General features: G+C 32.6%; 1 protein-coding gene across 4 annotated transcripts; it reads left to right on the top strand.

Moving 5' to 3' along the window:
- Positions 1-11,050: 11,050 nt before the first annotated feature.
- Positions 11,051-16,588, top strand: LOC148877883 (3',5'-bisphosphate nucleotidase AHL-like). 4 transcript variants are annotated; one of them, XR_016099460.1, is made up of 4 exons: positions 11,051-11,957; positions 14,205-14,880; positions 15,171-15,535; positions 16,204-16,588. XR_016099460.1 is itself a non-coding variant. In XM_088945913.1 (3 exons), exons 1-3 carry the CDS (start codon positions 11,573-11,575, stop codon positions 15,472-15,474), a joined length of 1,365 nt encoding a protein of 454 aa, XP_088802039.1. In that variant the 5' UTR covers positions 11,120-11,572; the 3' UTR covers positions 15,475-15,758. The 4 variants fall into 4 exon arrangements, 1 of the variants encoding a protein (XP_088802039.1); XR_016099459.1 differs by having other exon boundaries at positions 11,120-11,957; positions 15,171-15,530; XR_016099458.1 differs by having other exon boundaries at positions 11,120-11,957; positions 15,171-15,556.
- Positions 16,589-17,491: the final 903 nt, after the last annotated feature.

The raw sequence follows: 17,491 nt of genomic DNA, 5'->3' as shown, positions 1-17,491 counted from the left end.
ATCTCATGGTTTTTAAAACCGACCCAATGACTGAACCGGTTAGGGATCCGGTTACATGGTCGAAAGGTCTGACCGTTTGGACTGAATGCTCGGTCCATTCTAACAAAAAAATTAGAAAAATAATAAAAAATGATCAAAACGGTTCGAATGGTTTACCACCCAGTTCAGCGGTTCGCTAACCAAAATCGACGGTTTTGGGGGGAAATCCAGTTTTTGGAAAAAACGGAACCAATCAAGTAACCACTCCTTGGTTTTTTCCAGTCTGACCACCCAGTCCAATCCAATTTTGAAAACATTTTCAATGCCATGGATTTCGACATCCACCCACCAAGATAAATAATTTATGAGTGGAAAGCAAGTCGGGTCAGCTATGTGATGAAGCCAGTCCAATTTGGCCCTGGTCAGCAGGGTCAAACATACAAGTCATTTCCAATTCCTCTCCCCCACCTGTGAAGGGATTGATTCACAGGTTTAAGCAGTTGGATTCGATTCTCTTTTGGTCGGAAGATGAGAATACAGAATAGTGACATTGGCATTTATTATTAGGTCCTCTAACTAGCGGGCCCATAAACCTGTCTTGGTCCGTCCTTCTTAGTTCCCAGTCTCGGGTAGATTTTGGGTCAAATATCCCTGAATTCACTTTTGCTACGATACTATAAAAGTATATGGTTAAAACAGAAAATCATGGCCTTAAATTTATTGTTATGACCCCATTAAGAAGTTATTTTATTTTATGAAAAATTACATTTTAATATGGATGCTATTAATATTCAGTCGCATCATGATAGTGCTAGCATCGATATAGATGCTATTGATATTAATGTAACTTCCACCCCTAGTATTGATACTAGGGGAAAGAAAATAAAAAAGGCCTCTAAATTGATTAGTCCAATTTGGAAAATATTTAAAGTAAAGGATGTTGAGGGGAAGAGAAAAAGAGTTGTTTGCAAAAAATATAAAAAAAAACTTAAGCTATTGTAGTAAGGGTGGTATTGATCATTTGAGCAGACATTTGCTCACCCATGAGAAAGAAGAAGAAGAAGAAGAAGAAGAAATGAGAGAAACAACACAAACACAAATTAGGCGAGGGGTTTTGGTACATTTAAATACTCTCAAGAAAAAATGAGGCAAGAATTAGCAAAATACATTGTACATGCTGAACAACCATTTTTGTTAGCTGAAGATACTAAACTTGAAAAATGGTTGCGTATATGTAAATCCACAATATAAAAAAGTTTCTAGGAATACTATTAGATCTGATGCATTAAATTTTTTTTTCATTCATATAAACAAAGTTTAATTTATATGTTATCAAATCTTAATTCTAAATTTGTAATTACTTATGATGTTTGGACTTCTAAATTTAATATAAGTTATATTCGTGTTACCGATCGTTTTATTGATGAAAATTGGCTTTTAAATAAAAGAATATTAAGTTTTACAAGGCTTGAATTGCCACATACTAGCCCAATTGTGGCTATAAGCATTTTAAATAGTTTGCATGCTTATGGAATTGAGAATAAATTATTTTCTATTAGTGTTGATAATGTTAGTAATAATGATTCAACAATAAATATTTTAAAATCTCAATTAAAATCAGGTTTAAATGATAAATTATTTCATATCAGATGTGCATGTCACATCTTAAATCTATGTATTCATTATGCTTTAAATATTATTTCTACTCATTTTTCTAAAATTAGAAATTATTTTATATATATTAAAAGTTTTGGATCAAGAAAACAAGAATTTAAAAATTTGTCAAAATTATGGTTTAAAAATATAAATATTTTATATTAGATGTTAAACATAGATGAAATTCTAACTATGCTATGTTTGAAAGTTATATTTCTCATAAACAAATTCTTACTTATTTTTATAATGCAAAAATGCCTAATGATATCATATTTGAGGAAGAATAGGAAATGACAATTTGTATACGAGATTTTTTAAAACATTTTTATGATGCAACTAATGAATTATCGGGTATTTATTATCCAATTAGTTGTAATTACCTTATCAATTAATGGTAGTTAATGATTGTTTTGCAAAATATAGAAATAATCTACAATTTAAAAGTATTGTTGAAATAATGGAAAATGAATTTAAAAAATATTGGGAGAACATTTATCCTCTTTATTGTTTAGCTACAATATTAGATCCTATGATTAAGAAAGATGGTTTAGATATTTTACTTGAGACATATTGTGAAAATATGAATATTGAAATCGGAAATAAAAAAAAGTAATTAATAGTTTATTATTTGAAATGTACAATTTATATGAAACTAAAGAAATAGGAAATAATTCTATAAGTTGTACAGCTGTATCTTCTACTTCTAAACTTGAGCCCAATAGTAAAAGAGAAAATTTTGTTATTTAATAAGCAGAATCCAGAAATCTACTACCTCAACAACAAGTTCATTTACTGAATTTAATTTTTAGTGAAAATTCTAGATTAGTACATTGTACTTTGGGTCTAGTGCCACTTTGGTCCCCGAACTTTAAAATGTGACAATTTAGTACCCAAACTTTCAAAATGTGCCATTCTAGTACCTGCCATTAACCAGCCCGTTAACCAGCCGTTAAGTGCCATTTGAAAAGACACAAATACATACCCTTAGAGTGTCATATAATTCTCTTTATCAACCATCCAAACATTGACAAAAAATGAAGAGTCTCAAATCCTTGCCTCTTTTGTTCAAGAAAGTTGGAGTCATTAGAATGCCCACTGAGATGTAACCCTAACTTTCTTGAATATAAGAGGCAAGGATTTGAGACTGTTCATTTTTATCAACATGTGGATGGTTGATAAAGAAAATTAGATGACACTAAAAGGGCATTCGTGTCTTTTCAAATATCACTTAGAGGTTGGTTAACAACTTGGTTAACGATTGGTACTGGATTGGCATGTTTTGAAAGTTCAGATATTATATTGTCACATTTTAAAGTTAAGGGACCAAAGTGGCAGTAGGCCCAAAGTATTGAGTACTAATTGGGAATTTTTCCAATTTTTATTTACAAGCTATTTTTTTACTTTAGGTGAGAGAGCAAATAATTTTGATATTTTAGCTTTGTGGAGTGAACATTCAAAAAATTATTCAATTCTCACTGTCGTGGCACGTGATCTACTAACCCCTCTGATGTCTACACTTCCATTGAAATCTTGTTTTAGCGTAAGTACTAGGGTGTTGGATGACGAGAAACTGTATGAATGATGAAAGTATAGAGATGCGCATCTGCTTTAAAAATTGGTTGGATGTTGAAAACATATTACAAGACAAAGTAGGTCATGAAACTACACCTGATATTTCACCTGAAGCAAATGATGAAAGTCAAGAACAATAGATAGCATTTTTTGAAATTATTATAATTTTTGTTTTAATTTTATTTAATTTATTTGCTATTTTTAACAATGTAATTTTGTATTTTCAATTTATAACTATATTGTATTTTTTTTATATTTTATCAATTTATTCCATTTTAAATTTTCATATTTCATTCATCCAAGTATCCAACCATTGTATGCTTTATAATTTGTATTATTCAAATTTAAATGAAATAAAATCTCTATTTTTCTTCCAATTTGTTATTCCGTTCTTATTTGATTAAATACTTTTTTCATTTGTTTGTTAGATTTCTCATTTCTTATTTTTTTCAAATAATTTCCCAAAGTCTAAAGGAAAGTTAAATATTTTAGTTTTACACTTTTACTTAGCAAAGAAATAAAAAAATAAAAAAAGGTAAAAAAACAATCTGGCCCAGTTCGACCCACACCTAAGGCCCAGACTGTGGCCCAACCGGCATGGCCTACAACCCGGCCTGGCTTAGGCCCGTGGAACAGCACAAGCCCGCACAGGCTTGGGCCGTGGGTCGTGCTAGGCTGACTCCCAAGTTATCCTTGGGGAGGGCGGTATGGCACAGCCCACACTTTGTGTGGGGCCTCCGCAGGCCGTGCTGTGTTGGCCTGGCATGGCCTGTTTTACACTTCTAGCAATGAGGTGTGGATTAATGTTACAATTAATCGACTAAATGACGACGAAAACACTTTCTAGTCTTCACCAACCATCAATTCAAGAAAAAAAAAAGTATGTAATGATGATGATGACATGATTTTTGAACCGTTGTTAAGCTGGATGTAGGCAACCGGTTTTGTTATACCCTAAACTTGGTTCCTAATTAAAAACCGTTGAATCATTTAATGACCTATTAACCTAGGCAATCAAACTGTTCATCCATTCAACAGCTTTTTATTATTTTTTTATTTTTTTTATTAGAATAAACAATCCATTCAAACCAAACGGTTGAACCATCAACCCAAAAACCGGTGGTCATAACGGTTCCGGTTTCATGATGGAGAACGTTGAAAATGAAAGGAAAATATCTTCACCCTTACTTTTAGGTGATGTTTATTGTAATCATTGTTTTAATTACGTTTTTACCTTACAAATGGGAATAGTAGATGAATTGTGCATATAATTTGGTGTAGAATTATTTATTTTGGCTTAAGAGACTTACACGTGTCATTAAACACCACAGAACAAAAAGATGTAAAAATGCCACATAGAAAGAAATATCTAAAAATTGTTTTTATTGAAAAACACTTTTATAGAAATTGAAGTAAAAAAATACATTCATTTTTATTTAACTTAATCCAACTAAATAATAAATTGCTAAAAATATCTACATGTTGTTAACATGATTAATGACAATGTTTTTTTTTTTTCTGAGAAAACGAGCACACTACCTTTTTTTTTTCTAACTAAAAATTATGTTATGGACTTAAAAAGGTTTACATCCAAACATAGGGGAGGCAAATACTATATAAGTTTTTAATTTCATGATATTAAAATCATGTTTGGTTGGACAGATTTGAATTCAAATATAATGTGCATTCATTTTCAAAAAAAAAAAATAATGTGCATTGTGTCAACAATCTAGAAATTTATTTTTTGATTTTTTATTTAATTTCATTTTTAAACAACTAACGCGATGTTCTCCTCTCCCATAAAAAAATCACCTAAAATCTCTTTCTCTCTCTCTCTCTCTCTCTCTCTCTCTCTCTCTCTCTCTCTCTCTCTCTCCTCAATAACCTAAATAACATCCTCTCCTAAAATTTCTCCCTACCTATATCTCTAATTCCTATCTATCTCATGAATTATATTTAATTTAGTAGAGAATTTCTCTCTGAAATTATCTCTTATTCCTATTTATCCTCCCTCCCACTTTTTGTCTATATTTATCCAAACAAAATTTAAAAATTATTTAAATATTCTAATGAAATTATATAATAACTTTAAAATATTTATTAAAAACACAAAAACAGTTATAATAGATTTAATAATATTCATAATATTAATAATTTTATATTTTTACAAAATTCATCACGAAATTATGTACTAAAAACATAAATTGATTTTTTGGATTATTAAATTTAAATGTTATTCAAATAACAAAAATTTAACATTAAAAAACTAAAATATTATTTAATTATTTCAATAACTAAATATATTAAATAACAAAATATTAAAAGTAGCTAAATAATTATATAACTACATATTTAATATTACATAATAACTTTAAAATGCATAAAATTAAAATAAAAAATAATTTTAAATATTACTTAAATATTTAAATAACTAAATATTTTAAATAATGAAATATTTACCATAACTAGATTTTGAATAGTTAAAATAACGAAATTATATAATAAATTTAAATTAATTATTAAAAGTAGAAAAATAATTATAACATAATATTTAAATTAATAATAATTTAATACTTTACAAAATTAATAACGCAATTATGTCATAATAGTATAAATTATAATTTAATGGATTATTAAATTCAATAAATAATTAATATTTTAAAATTGAAATAATGATATTATTTAAATAATTAAGTAATATTGTAAATAACTAGTTTCACTTATATCAATTAATAATTGTAGAAAACAACTTTCAAAAAAAAATAATATTTATTGATACTAATCTTAAAATATTAATCTATATTTATTATATAATTATATATACTAAAATTAATTATGTATTTGTTGATTTTAATGATAAATATATTTTCAATAATTATGTATAAACCTATTTACGTTTTGTTATTTAATAAAAAAAATTCAATAATTATTGGAGCTTAAACTATTGCTATTTAACTTTTTTGTAAATTTAATTTATTGTATTTTTGTTATAATTTGTTGATTAATATTTATTAGAGATTAAACTATTATTTGAAATTACACTATTTATTGATTAATTTAATATATTTTTTAGTACTTATTGTATTTTTGTAATTATTGTGTTTATTGTAGTTATATTATTTATTTATTATATTTTCATTATCAAAATATTTTCAATAATTGTGTATTTTTGTTATAAGATTTAACTATTAATTCAGCAGAAATTAAGAGTGTTCATTGGTCTGTTCAGTTCGATTGTAGGCATTTTCGCTAACCAGATCGACTTGGTTAAGTTGGGGAGTTAGTCATCTAAAAGTCTAAAACCAATTGACCATTAGTGAAGACCAGCCAACTCTAGTTGTATCAGTTTGGTCAGTCAATTCAAAAGATTTAAACTTAAAAAATTAAAGTTAATTTTTTTAGAAAATATAGTGGCATTATTAAAAAATAAAATTAAAAATTAAATTTATGATATAAAATATTTTAGACTAAGGAATATGGGAATTTTCCCACTTTTGCATATTAACAAAATTATATTAAAAATCTAAAATATTAATATATATATATATATATATATATATATATATATATATATATATATATATATATATATATATATATATATCTATGGTCGAGTCTTCTCATTTTTGGTCAATTTACAAATGGCTAAAGCGAAATTGGTCCAACCTAGTCAGGTTAGGAAATTGTTTAACCAAAGTCAACCGGAAATACTAGAAAATCGACCAACTTGGGCCAAGTTGGTCGATTTCATCAATTTTATGAACAACCCTAGATGAAATTAATTATTGTTACTTTTGTATTGTAAAAATTATTAAAAGTAGTATATAACATATAAATAATTATTAATTATTTAAAAAGTTAAAAATACAAAATAATTGTATACTCTTATGCGTTTCTATTGTTTAGCTTTTGCTTAACAAATCCCATGCATCGCACGGGTCCCCTCTAGTATAGTATATATTAGCAAGTCCTCATGCAATGCACCAGAAAAGGATGTTAGGGCTTATTGTTTTATGGGCCAAGGCTACACAACCCTAGGGTAGGGATGGCAATTTTCCCCATCCCCACCAAGTACCCAGCCTCCGTGGGGATAGGGATGGAGAGTGCCTTAGCAGGGATAGGGTGGGAATGAGATTAATAGGAATACTCGATTGGGGATGGGGAGTGAAGTTCACACCCTGCACTAACCCCCAATTATATATAATAAATATATGTGTGTATATATATTATATTAAGTATATAATATTATTTATGTTATTTATAATATAATTTATATTATATATATATATATATATATATATATATATCAAAATATATTTATAATATTATTTGCATTATAATTTTTCCATTATTTCAAATAAATACATTTCTGAAAACAAACTTTTAATTGAAATATTCAAGGATTCAAGTTCTTGATGGGGAACCTATGTTTGTTGAGGACCGGGGATGCAAGCATATTTTTTTTCCAATGGGGATCAGGGTCAGAGATGAGAATTAATTTAAAACTTGGGGTTAGGACGGAGAGTATGATCCCCCCATTACCATTCCTATCCAAGGGGTCATCCCCCAAACCCATAAATATAGTTCCAATAATTATGGTAATTATACATGTAGTATACAATACTTCTAGAAATTATCAAATTACTTAAAATTTTCTAATTATTTATTTGAATAATTGGAAGTTTTATAATATAACTTTCACTAATTAAATTACCAAAATCAATAATTTTTAGTTAAATTATCAAAATCACTAATTATTGCTCAAAAAGTATAGTAAATATAAAAAACAAATTTGTATTTATTAAAATTAATTTTCCACTAAAAATTTTTAATTATTATCTAATAATATCATTAAATGTTAATAAATTGACCAAAATTACTAAAAATTTCAATAACTACTTATTGCCAAAAAATTACTAAAAATGCAAATAAATAAATTTATATTTATTGAAATAAAATTTCTAATGAAAAATTACCGATATTTTTAACTTTAAAAATTTTATTTATTAATTTTATTTTTTAGTAATGATTGATTTCAATAATTAATTTTCAAAAATTTCTGAAATTAAATTACTAAAATCAGTAATTTTTAGTAATTAAAATTTCCAGTTTACCAAAATTATGAAAAATTATAGTTTAGGTGTTGATATTTACTGAATAATATTCAATAATATCAATAATTATTGAAAATATAAAAAAAATATTTCACAAATTAATTTGATCACATTTTTTGTTTTTAAATCATTTATTGGGCATGTAATATAGATTAAAATTTGTTTTAGGATAAAGCTTTGGAGGAAAGATAGTTTAAGAGAAATTTTAAGAAGAGGTTGGCTAAGTGATTAGGAAGATTAGAGAGAGGGAGTTAGAGTGAGACTCTAGTGAAGAAGAGAGGATTGCCACGTGTTGTGGTTACATGGAAAGACTAAAAAGGGATAAGAAAGAAAAGAAAGAGCGTTAAAGAAAAATGAGAAAAGAAGGAATGGAAAAAGAGAGAGCTGCTGACATGGCATATACCAGTATATAGTATAATATAGATTATAGTAATAAAATACCATTGGGCCGGAGACCAATGTAATATATCCATGTGAACTCACATCTCTTATCAATCTTTTTGTTAATATATCTTCTATCAATGTAAATAGATCTGACAACAAAGCAGCCCCTACTGGCATATACTACATGCAAAGAAAGAGACATCTGTGCCCCACAGCACTCCAAATCATGCATTGGAAACATCTCCGAATGACAAGTATGAATATGTTCTCAATGCACGCACAGATGTGCATGTGGGGCCATGAAAAGGCCAGTCGGTCCTAAAAGGTTCCTATCGTATAGATATTTGCTAATAATTATCAATGAAGGGAGGATGACGTGTCTCTTCGCATGCTTTTTTTTTTCCTCAAAATTTTGTAAAATTCAAGTCAAGCTAGATTAGGAATGGTTTTTGCCATTCATTTTGTCACTTATTTATTTCCAAATCAAACTCTATCTATTTTCTCTCACCCCCAATTCATTTTTTCCTTTCTAAAAGATGTATGTAAGTTCATTTGATTCTCGATAGAGGACAATTTGACCCGACCTATGAAATGGTGACACGTGGACATTGACTCAGCACGAGCGACAACTCAGAATTGCAGTTTAATGCGACCAAGTAACGGGCCCATAAAGCAACTCGCTACATTGTAGCTCATAAAAGGAGGAGCTCGTTACAACGCGAGTTCCAAGTTCCCCGAGCTACCTTTGAAGGAATACTCCGAGGCAACTTTAGCTCGCGAGCTAGGGGAACTAGCTCGCCCGAGCTCCCAAGCAGACAAGTCATCCCAAGGACCAATTCTATCAAGGGTAATCCTGAAGTATTCTGAGCTCGCTACAAAGTAGCTTGCTAATGAGCCGTATGAGCGCTCATCAGGAAGCTTCTATTTGACAGGCTGTACCGATTGGACTTCGCCACGTCCCTTACTGACGGCACAGTCCCTATCCTTTTGATAGCTTGTGCCCATGTCTCTCAGCAAGCGGAGGCATGCCTGCCACCTTGGAGACGTGTCACTCACCCAGGCGAGAAGTACGTCACAACGGCCACCTGCACAACCCTAGCAGGTAAAGGCTGTGGCAGGAGCCCAGTGGCGGTTATGCCCGACCTAACATGAATGCCCCATTAAAAAGCCCTTGGGCAGAAGAGAAACTTCTTCTTGAGACTTCTAATCTCTCGAGTATAGTGATAACGTGCTATCGGCACTCTTAGCCTTCGTCTTCTCCTTGCTTCTCCTACAGAGTACTAACTTAAGCATGAGAGTGTTTCCATCGGGCAAGTCCCCGGGGATTCTTCTTCTTCTCCTTCATCTTAGGTATCTTCTAGGAGCCACGTGAGTGCCAATTAGGAATGATCGGATCGCGCTACATCAATTCTCAACCAGAATTGGAATAGAAGGGGGTCAATTCCTCATCCCCTTAATGCCCAACCTTGGTGGTAGCTGGATTTGGTCCTAGGTCTCTCTACAACAAGTAAGAGATCTTACCGGTTGAACCACCATCAATTGGTTGAATGACCATTCCTTCAAATGGAAAAATACCATTCTACCATGAACGGAAATTGGATTCCAATTTCACCCAACCAAAACGATTGAATACCAAATTCTTAATCTCACGAACCAAACGGATCCTAAATAAATTATACACATATTCATAAGATTTTTCATTAACAACAAAAAAAAGAAGATATACAGTAAATCTGTATTTATTTTTAAGCTATTTTCATGAATACCATATTGATTTGGGAGGCTCTCTCCTAATCAAAATACATCATAATAGTAAAAAAGTTCTGACTTGAAAGAAAACTTTTATCAACTACTGGTGATTATTTTCAGTTCAGCCCATAAGGGCTTGGGCCTAGGCTTTCTAGGCTGGGCCTGGGCCCCATGTTTTCCTTCAAAGATATCAGTATATGAGAGAAGGCAATGTGTCTGGTTTATTAAGTGCTAGCTGTAAAATGTGTCTGGTTTATTAAGTGCTAGCTGTAATTATTAAAAAAAAAAAACTGAATCAACTGTATAGTATCAGGTAGAAAGTGACAAACGTGATAGAAAGGTCAAGATTCAGCAACAATTTTTATCTTTTGAAAAAAAAAAAATCAACAACAATTTTAAAAGCATATTGCTACTTGTATTATATTTTATTGGCCTGGTATGGACTCAGTACCCAAAGATTAAGATATTATATCAACAAGGTAACAAAGATAGATTTTTGAAAATCACTTCTCTATTTATTTATATCTTAAGTGGCTCTAATTAAAATTAAATTGGACTTACGCTGTATTTCCTTTCCCTACCTTTTCTTTCAATCCAAACACAGCCTTAATTCACATTTTTGTCACCCTAATTTAGATGAGATTCAATGGATCACATGTCTACATGTATTTCTTTCTTTTGGAGTAAAGTATCACTGTCGTTTATCAATAGAAAATTACATGCAACTTTCTTTTATCAAGCACAAGCAATTGACAACCACTGGATTATTTGGAAGCCAAATTTACAGAGTTATGATGATGATCCTACGTTCCTACTTCCTAGCCATGAACATTGACGTTTGTTCGGAGACGGTGGCAGTGTGTCACGCTTGTCAACTGTCAAGCCAAGCGAGAAAGAGATAGAGGGTTGTGTGGTCTCCATAAAAGTTACAGTTCCCTTGTTCTATCAAGTTTCTCAGTTTTCATGAACCCATTTTTCCGGTTGTTCTTCTTGTTTCAAAACCCACATAATCAATCAAAAACAACCAATTTGTTCATTGAAAAAAAAAAAAAAAAGAATTTAGATTTTTCTTTCGAGTAGGCTAAGATAGTTTAAATTGATTGAAAGGGGAGTCTTTGATGCCGTTATTCTGTGCAAGCCACGCAACACAGCTCCCACATAATAATTTGGTAGTGAGAAGAAAGAATCTCACATCCAAGCATGTAGGCGCTCTGCTATTCTCCAGTAGTAAATGCTGCCTAGCCGCCTCTTCCAGCAAGGTGGGTCTCTCAGAAAACACTGCTTCTCTTTCTGGTTTTCATCGAACTTCTCCATCGATCATGGAGGACAAAAAGTTGGGGATTATATCCTCAGAAACAGAGGAATATTCAACAGAATTGGATGTTGCTGTTAGAATCGTCCAAATGGCTTGCTTTCTCTGTCAGAGGGTGCAGGAGAGCTTGATTTCCAAGGGCAATAATCAGGTTAAATCCAAAGATGATAATTCTCCGGTCACAGTTGCAGGTAACTGCATCGACTGTCTACAAAATGGTTTCGTTTTGGTTATTCTGTTTGCTTTGTTGTGTGCTACTGATTTTTCTTCCATCACAGTTGCATTAAATGGAACCACTGCTTTTATCCTTTTATTTATTATACGTTTTTTGGCGAGTGTTCTTTCAGTTTTCCCCCTTTGTTATTATTATTTTTTTTATTTTTTTTATTTTTTTATCTTTTTGAAGGAAATGGTTCTGCTGCTAAACATGAAAATTTGTCATTTCTCTGAGGGACTGAGGGTATGGGTTCCGTTTCGTTTTGTAGTAGCCACATCTTGAATTTGTTGGTTGGTTTTGGTTTGGTTTACAACTGAAGTCTGGGATATTTTACCAACATAGGTGGATTTTTCGGAAGCTCACTAATTGGATTACAATGCTGTATTGTAATCCAATACACTACTTTTCCAGTTTCCTAGTTAATTTCTCGCACAGTGAAGGATAACTTGGAGTGAATTAAGAGCTGAAGGAAAGTGAAATTTGGTGTGTTTAGGCAAACGAGAATAATTTTGCTGTTTTGCTATTTTTATTTTCTTCATCACTTAAGGCTCAGTTTGGAAAGAGTACAAATGCAAATATGTATAGTATAAATACATACAAAGTAATACAAAGTACAAGGTTTTGCACTCTACATATTTGTATTTATACTTCTACCAAACTGAGCCTAAAGAATGAAGTGATGAAGAGTGTGTAACAGTCTTGTATTTGTTTTATGTATCACGTGAAGTGTAGGCCTGTTTCTGTAGCATTTGTCAGCGGTAGATGCAATGACATGTTTGCTAATGGGGATCTCAAACTTGTACCCCGACAATAACTAAAATGACAGAATATGGAACATAAAGATTTGCTGTCATGGAGGGGGCATGTGGAGAAAAATGTATTCAGAAATATTTTTAAATTTCAATTTGATCTGTCATGACCAGTGCACTTTTAGATTTACAAGCTATAGGTTATATTGTAGCCTTGTTGGAGAACTGTTGAACATCATCTACATTGCTAGAGTGGGTAAAGGAGGAAAATATCTTGCATTCATTAAGAACAGGGTATAAATGCTGCTTGAGAGAGAGACTATACCTTAAGCAGAATGGAGGTATTCCTTTTACACTAAAAGATTCAGAAGAGGCCATTATGCGACTTAGAAGGATGCAGAAAAAATGTAGGAGGAAGTGTTGAGCTTTGTGACATCACACTTTCTAGGAAGTATCTGGACAGAAGAGTTGCACCTATTGTTCTTAAGTATCCATGGAGTTTTACTAGGTGTTGCTTTATTGAGCATGGAAAACTTCAAATTTTGGATAGTTATCGCATAAACTAGGATCAGTAACTCAGTACAAACTTGATAAATTCTAATTTACAAGACCATTATTTTCTGAGTTTTGTCCATTGTCATAGAACTTATGACATGTTTTGCATGCATGCCAACACTTTTACATAGGATAAATTTGAAGGTGGCCTCATGGAGCTATAGTTGAGTCTGTTGCTTGGGAAAGGGGGAGGGTTCAGTGAAAATATGAGCTTTGTCAATTACTTGCTAGACAATGTCCTACTGGTAGACAGGGTATCATACTAAAGTAGTAGAATGATGAGATATTACATCCATATTTGACTTGGACCAACTTTTATCTTAAACCTAGAATAGCCTCTATTTTGGGTGGGGAAGGGGTCTTCTTTCTAGGACATTTACGATATGGAGATTTCTTAAGCCTCAGCGATAATCTTTCCCATGATTCATCTTTCTGAGTTGGTGTAAGGCCTGCTTGATGTGAAAACACCCAGAACTTGGCCATGTTTGGTTCACTCAATCAGGTGCAAATGTTATATACTGTTTGTGTTGTCTCTATTCTCTACATGTGAAGGATCATTTAGCAATAGCTTTTCAAACAAAGTTTGATGTCAGCATTTTGTTCTTTATTTATTATTTATTTTGGTAGAAATGCCAGGAGAAATTTTCATTCTCTAGTTAAATATAACAAAGTTCGCAACATATTTCTTTTACGGTGGAAGTTCTGATCATTATGGTTATGCTATTTTTTTTTTGTGGGCATGCATGAGTCGGTTAACTGACCCCAAATAGTTGGGATTAAGGATGGATTGAGTTTATGCATGAATCTGTCTTCTATTTTCAATTGGTTAATAATTTGTCAATTATTGGTATACACATCCACATATATTCTTTGATGCATGATGCATTGACTAATTCTCTTGATCAGTGAACAAACAGATTGGAGCGTCCAAGCAACTGTTAGTTGGATGCTGTCCAAGTGCTTTGGGAGCAACAATGTGCTAATCATTGCAGAAGAAGATGTTCAAGCTCTTTCCAGGGATGATGCTGTAGGCCTATTGGAATCTGTAGTGAACACTGTGAACGAGTGCCTAGCTGAAGCTCCCATGTTTGGTCTTAGAGGTCCAGTTAGGTCACTTGGGACTTCAGAAGTTCTTGAGGCTATCAGCCGATGCAACTCAACAGGGGGTCCAACTGGAAGATATTGGGTGCTAGACCCTGTTGATGGTACATTGGGATTTGTACGGGGTGATCAATATGCAGTGGCTTTAGCATTAATAGAGGATGGAGAAGTTGTAGTTGGAGTTGTTGGGTGCCCCAACTACCCAATGAAGAAGGAGTGGCTAAATTATCAACATCGCTATTACAGGATTGTGTCCAAGTTGTCCTCATCAGCATCTGAATCTTGGGACAAAGGTTGTGTAATGTATGCAAAGAGGGGTAGTAGAAAGGCATGGATGCAACCATTGATCTACGAAAATAAGAAGCCTACTTCAAGGATAATTCGTGTTTCCTCCATTGATGACCCAGCACTAGCAACATTCTGTGAACCTGTTGAAAAGGCCAACTCATCCCACTCCTTCACAGCAGGGCTAGCTCACAGTGTTGGCCTTAGGTACATTTATTTTTGCAACTGTTTTATTTCAAAATTTTGGATTTATTCTATACAATCTATTGGGAAGTTGATTTGCATAGAATGTGTACCATAACAAAACTTTGGTCTGAAAGTGTTTTAAACTGTTTGGCTATGCATGCGCATTTCTATTACTATGTGATAATATATTAAACCAGTATAGCAACATATCATGTTTTACTTGTTTTTTATTGCATACGTGGGCTCCTATAAAAGTCTTTACTTAGATCAATGTTGAAAATCTTTGATCGCCATCTGTGCTCCAATGGTAGAAATCAGCCATTGCGTGTCTACAGCATGGTGAAATATGCAGCCATAGCTCGGGGGGATGCTGAGATTTTTATGAAGTTTGCAAAGGCTGGATACAAGGAAAAGATATGGGACCATGCACCTGGTGTACTGATCATACAAGAGGCTGGTGGTGTGGTGACAGATGCTGGAGGGCGTCAATTGGATTTTTCGAAGGGAATTTACCTAGAAGGCCTTGATCGAGGAATAATTGCTTGTTCTGGAGCCAGATTGCATGAAAAAATCATCAAGGCTGTTGATGCTAGCTGGAACTCCTCTAATCTATGATGTTCTTTTCTGTATATTATCTGCATCAGGATGGAGAATGTTACCTGTATCAGTTGGTATGGCAAGAGCTTTGTAACAGTAGGTATTACTCAGTTGTGACTCTGTGCCATTTATTATCAGGCCTTTCAAGTCCAAATGTAATTTAAGGAATGTTTTAAAAAATCATGAGGTGTCATAGCCCCCCCACCCCCACCCCCACCCCACAAAAAAAAAGTAAATAAATAATTCAAAAAAAAGCCATATACCTACCTATAATGAGCAAACCATTTGGTGATTATGAGTCATCAATGATGTTATCAAGTGATTATATTGTTTTTGCTTTTGGGAAGGATATAAATGATATTATTTCATTGAGTTCGACTATGATGCCGGAAAGACATCATACCAGAAAAACTTGTAGCCCAATCAACTGACATCATAAAAAATGGTAAACAATCAGGTGGGGTTTTATTAAAATTCACAGGGGGTTTTGATTGGTCAAAGCCCTTCTGGTATCATGTCTTTCTGGCATCACAGTTTTTTGATCTTTTAAAAGAAATGTTTAGTTTTTTAATATATTAGTATGATAAATCACTGATTCACTTCGTAAACGCATTGCCATCAAGTAATAATGGTGCAAGTTGATTCTGAGTCATGAGTTTTCCAACTTATTATTTCTGTTGCTTTTGTTTTTACCCTGTTCAGCTTTTCCTCAATTTGTGGTTCATGAACTTCCAAAACAAATTGCAGGGCAAGGAAACTAACGAAGAGGGATGCCGAAGAAGCTCGGTAGCATATATTTATGATTCACACCATTACAAAGTGTGATATGAAGATGACCCACTAGAATGATTTTTGAAGGCGGTGGGCTGTTGTGGCAGGCTTGGTTCTTCTTTTATGAACTAAGTATATTGCTTCTTGGACGTGGTCCACTAATTCATGCGAACATCATGTTGCTGAGTCAATAGATTCCTGTGAATAGCATAGTTCCCACTTGACATTATGTTCCCATGGATTATTAGCATAATGTACATCATACTTGTATGAATATGGAAATAATACGCTGGACATAATGATTACTGAATGCACATCTTATAGGTGATTCACAGTGTTTGTGATCAATTCTGATTTTCCATCTCAAGCCTAGTCAAATATTGCATATATACATCTTTATACATGTCAATTCGATTTTAGTTTTAGATGGTTCCTGGAGAGTTCAATGTATTTTTCTTCTTTTTGTAATGATCTGCTTTGGGCTTTTAGCTGAGTTTGTAAACAGGGCATTTGCAGTTTGCACAGTCGATGTGTTCTTCATGTCATCATCTGAAATTTTCTTATTTTTGGTAATTTATCTGAAAACTTTCTTGGTTAGATGAAACTTAACCAGTCTGCCAGTGCCTCAGCATCAGCTGAGTTTTGAGCTGCTGCAACAAATCGCTTGCATAAGCAGCTAGCCCTTGTATCAGGGTGATACCTGTTTCAGTGATTTCCAGGAATAGAAAGAACAGTCGATTCTTCTTTAATGTAAACTGACTTCAGTTTCTTCAAGGTCTCACACGATATATCATTACATATTTACATCAGCATTCAGTAAAAGGGTCAACAGAGGAGAGCGATAGTGGGAAATTTGAGTTGAAATCAATTTCTCGATTTACTTTTCAAGTCAACTTAGAATAAGTGCAATTTCAAATAGATTCTAGGGATCGTCAATTGAAAAACTGGGATTTTCTGAGCTCAATGATTCCAATCTCGCAAATACCACAAAATTCTTTTCCCATATAGCTCCATAACAATGTAGGAATATTGACACAGTACTAGATTACCTTTTCCATTCTCTTAGGGTGCCTAGTTCAAGCTAAGTGACCTTTCCATCTCACAACAATAAGTCAATAAGAATCAAAAGTAACTGCTTCTAATTTTGGCTTCTTGGGGCCAGGGCCTACAACTTGGGCACGCTTGGGTTCAACATTTTCTAAAATTTGAATGGGCTTGGGCTAAATGCTGTTTAAGGGTATGATGGAGGACGATTTGACCCGAC

The sequence above is a fragment of the Nelumbo lutea genome, chromosome 1 (genome assembly GCF_056320005.1).
Source record: "Nelumbo lutea isolate HS-2025 chromosome 1, American lotus-T2T, whole genome shotgun sequence".
In the NCBI taxonomy this organism is placed as follows: domain Eukaryota; kingdom Viridiplantae; phylum Streptophyta; class Magnoliopsida; order Proteales; family Nelumbonaceae; genus Nelumbo; species Nelumbo lutea.
This window is presented reverse-complemented; position numbering and strand designations above follow the sequence as displayed.

Coding starts and splice junctions, on each gene's coding strand:
- LOC148877883 (XM_088945913.1), top strand. CDS start 11,573: ATGCCGTTATTCTGTGCAAGCCACGCAACACAGCTCCCACATAATAAT. Junction 11,958..14,204: donor TTCTCCGGTCACAGTTGCAG/GTAACTGCATCG, acceptor GTGAACAAACAG/ATTGGAGCGTCCAAGCAACT. Junction 14,881..15,170: donor GCTCACAGTGTTGGCCTTAG/GTACATTTATTT, acceptor CTCCAATGGTAG/AAATCAGCCATTGCGTGTCT.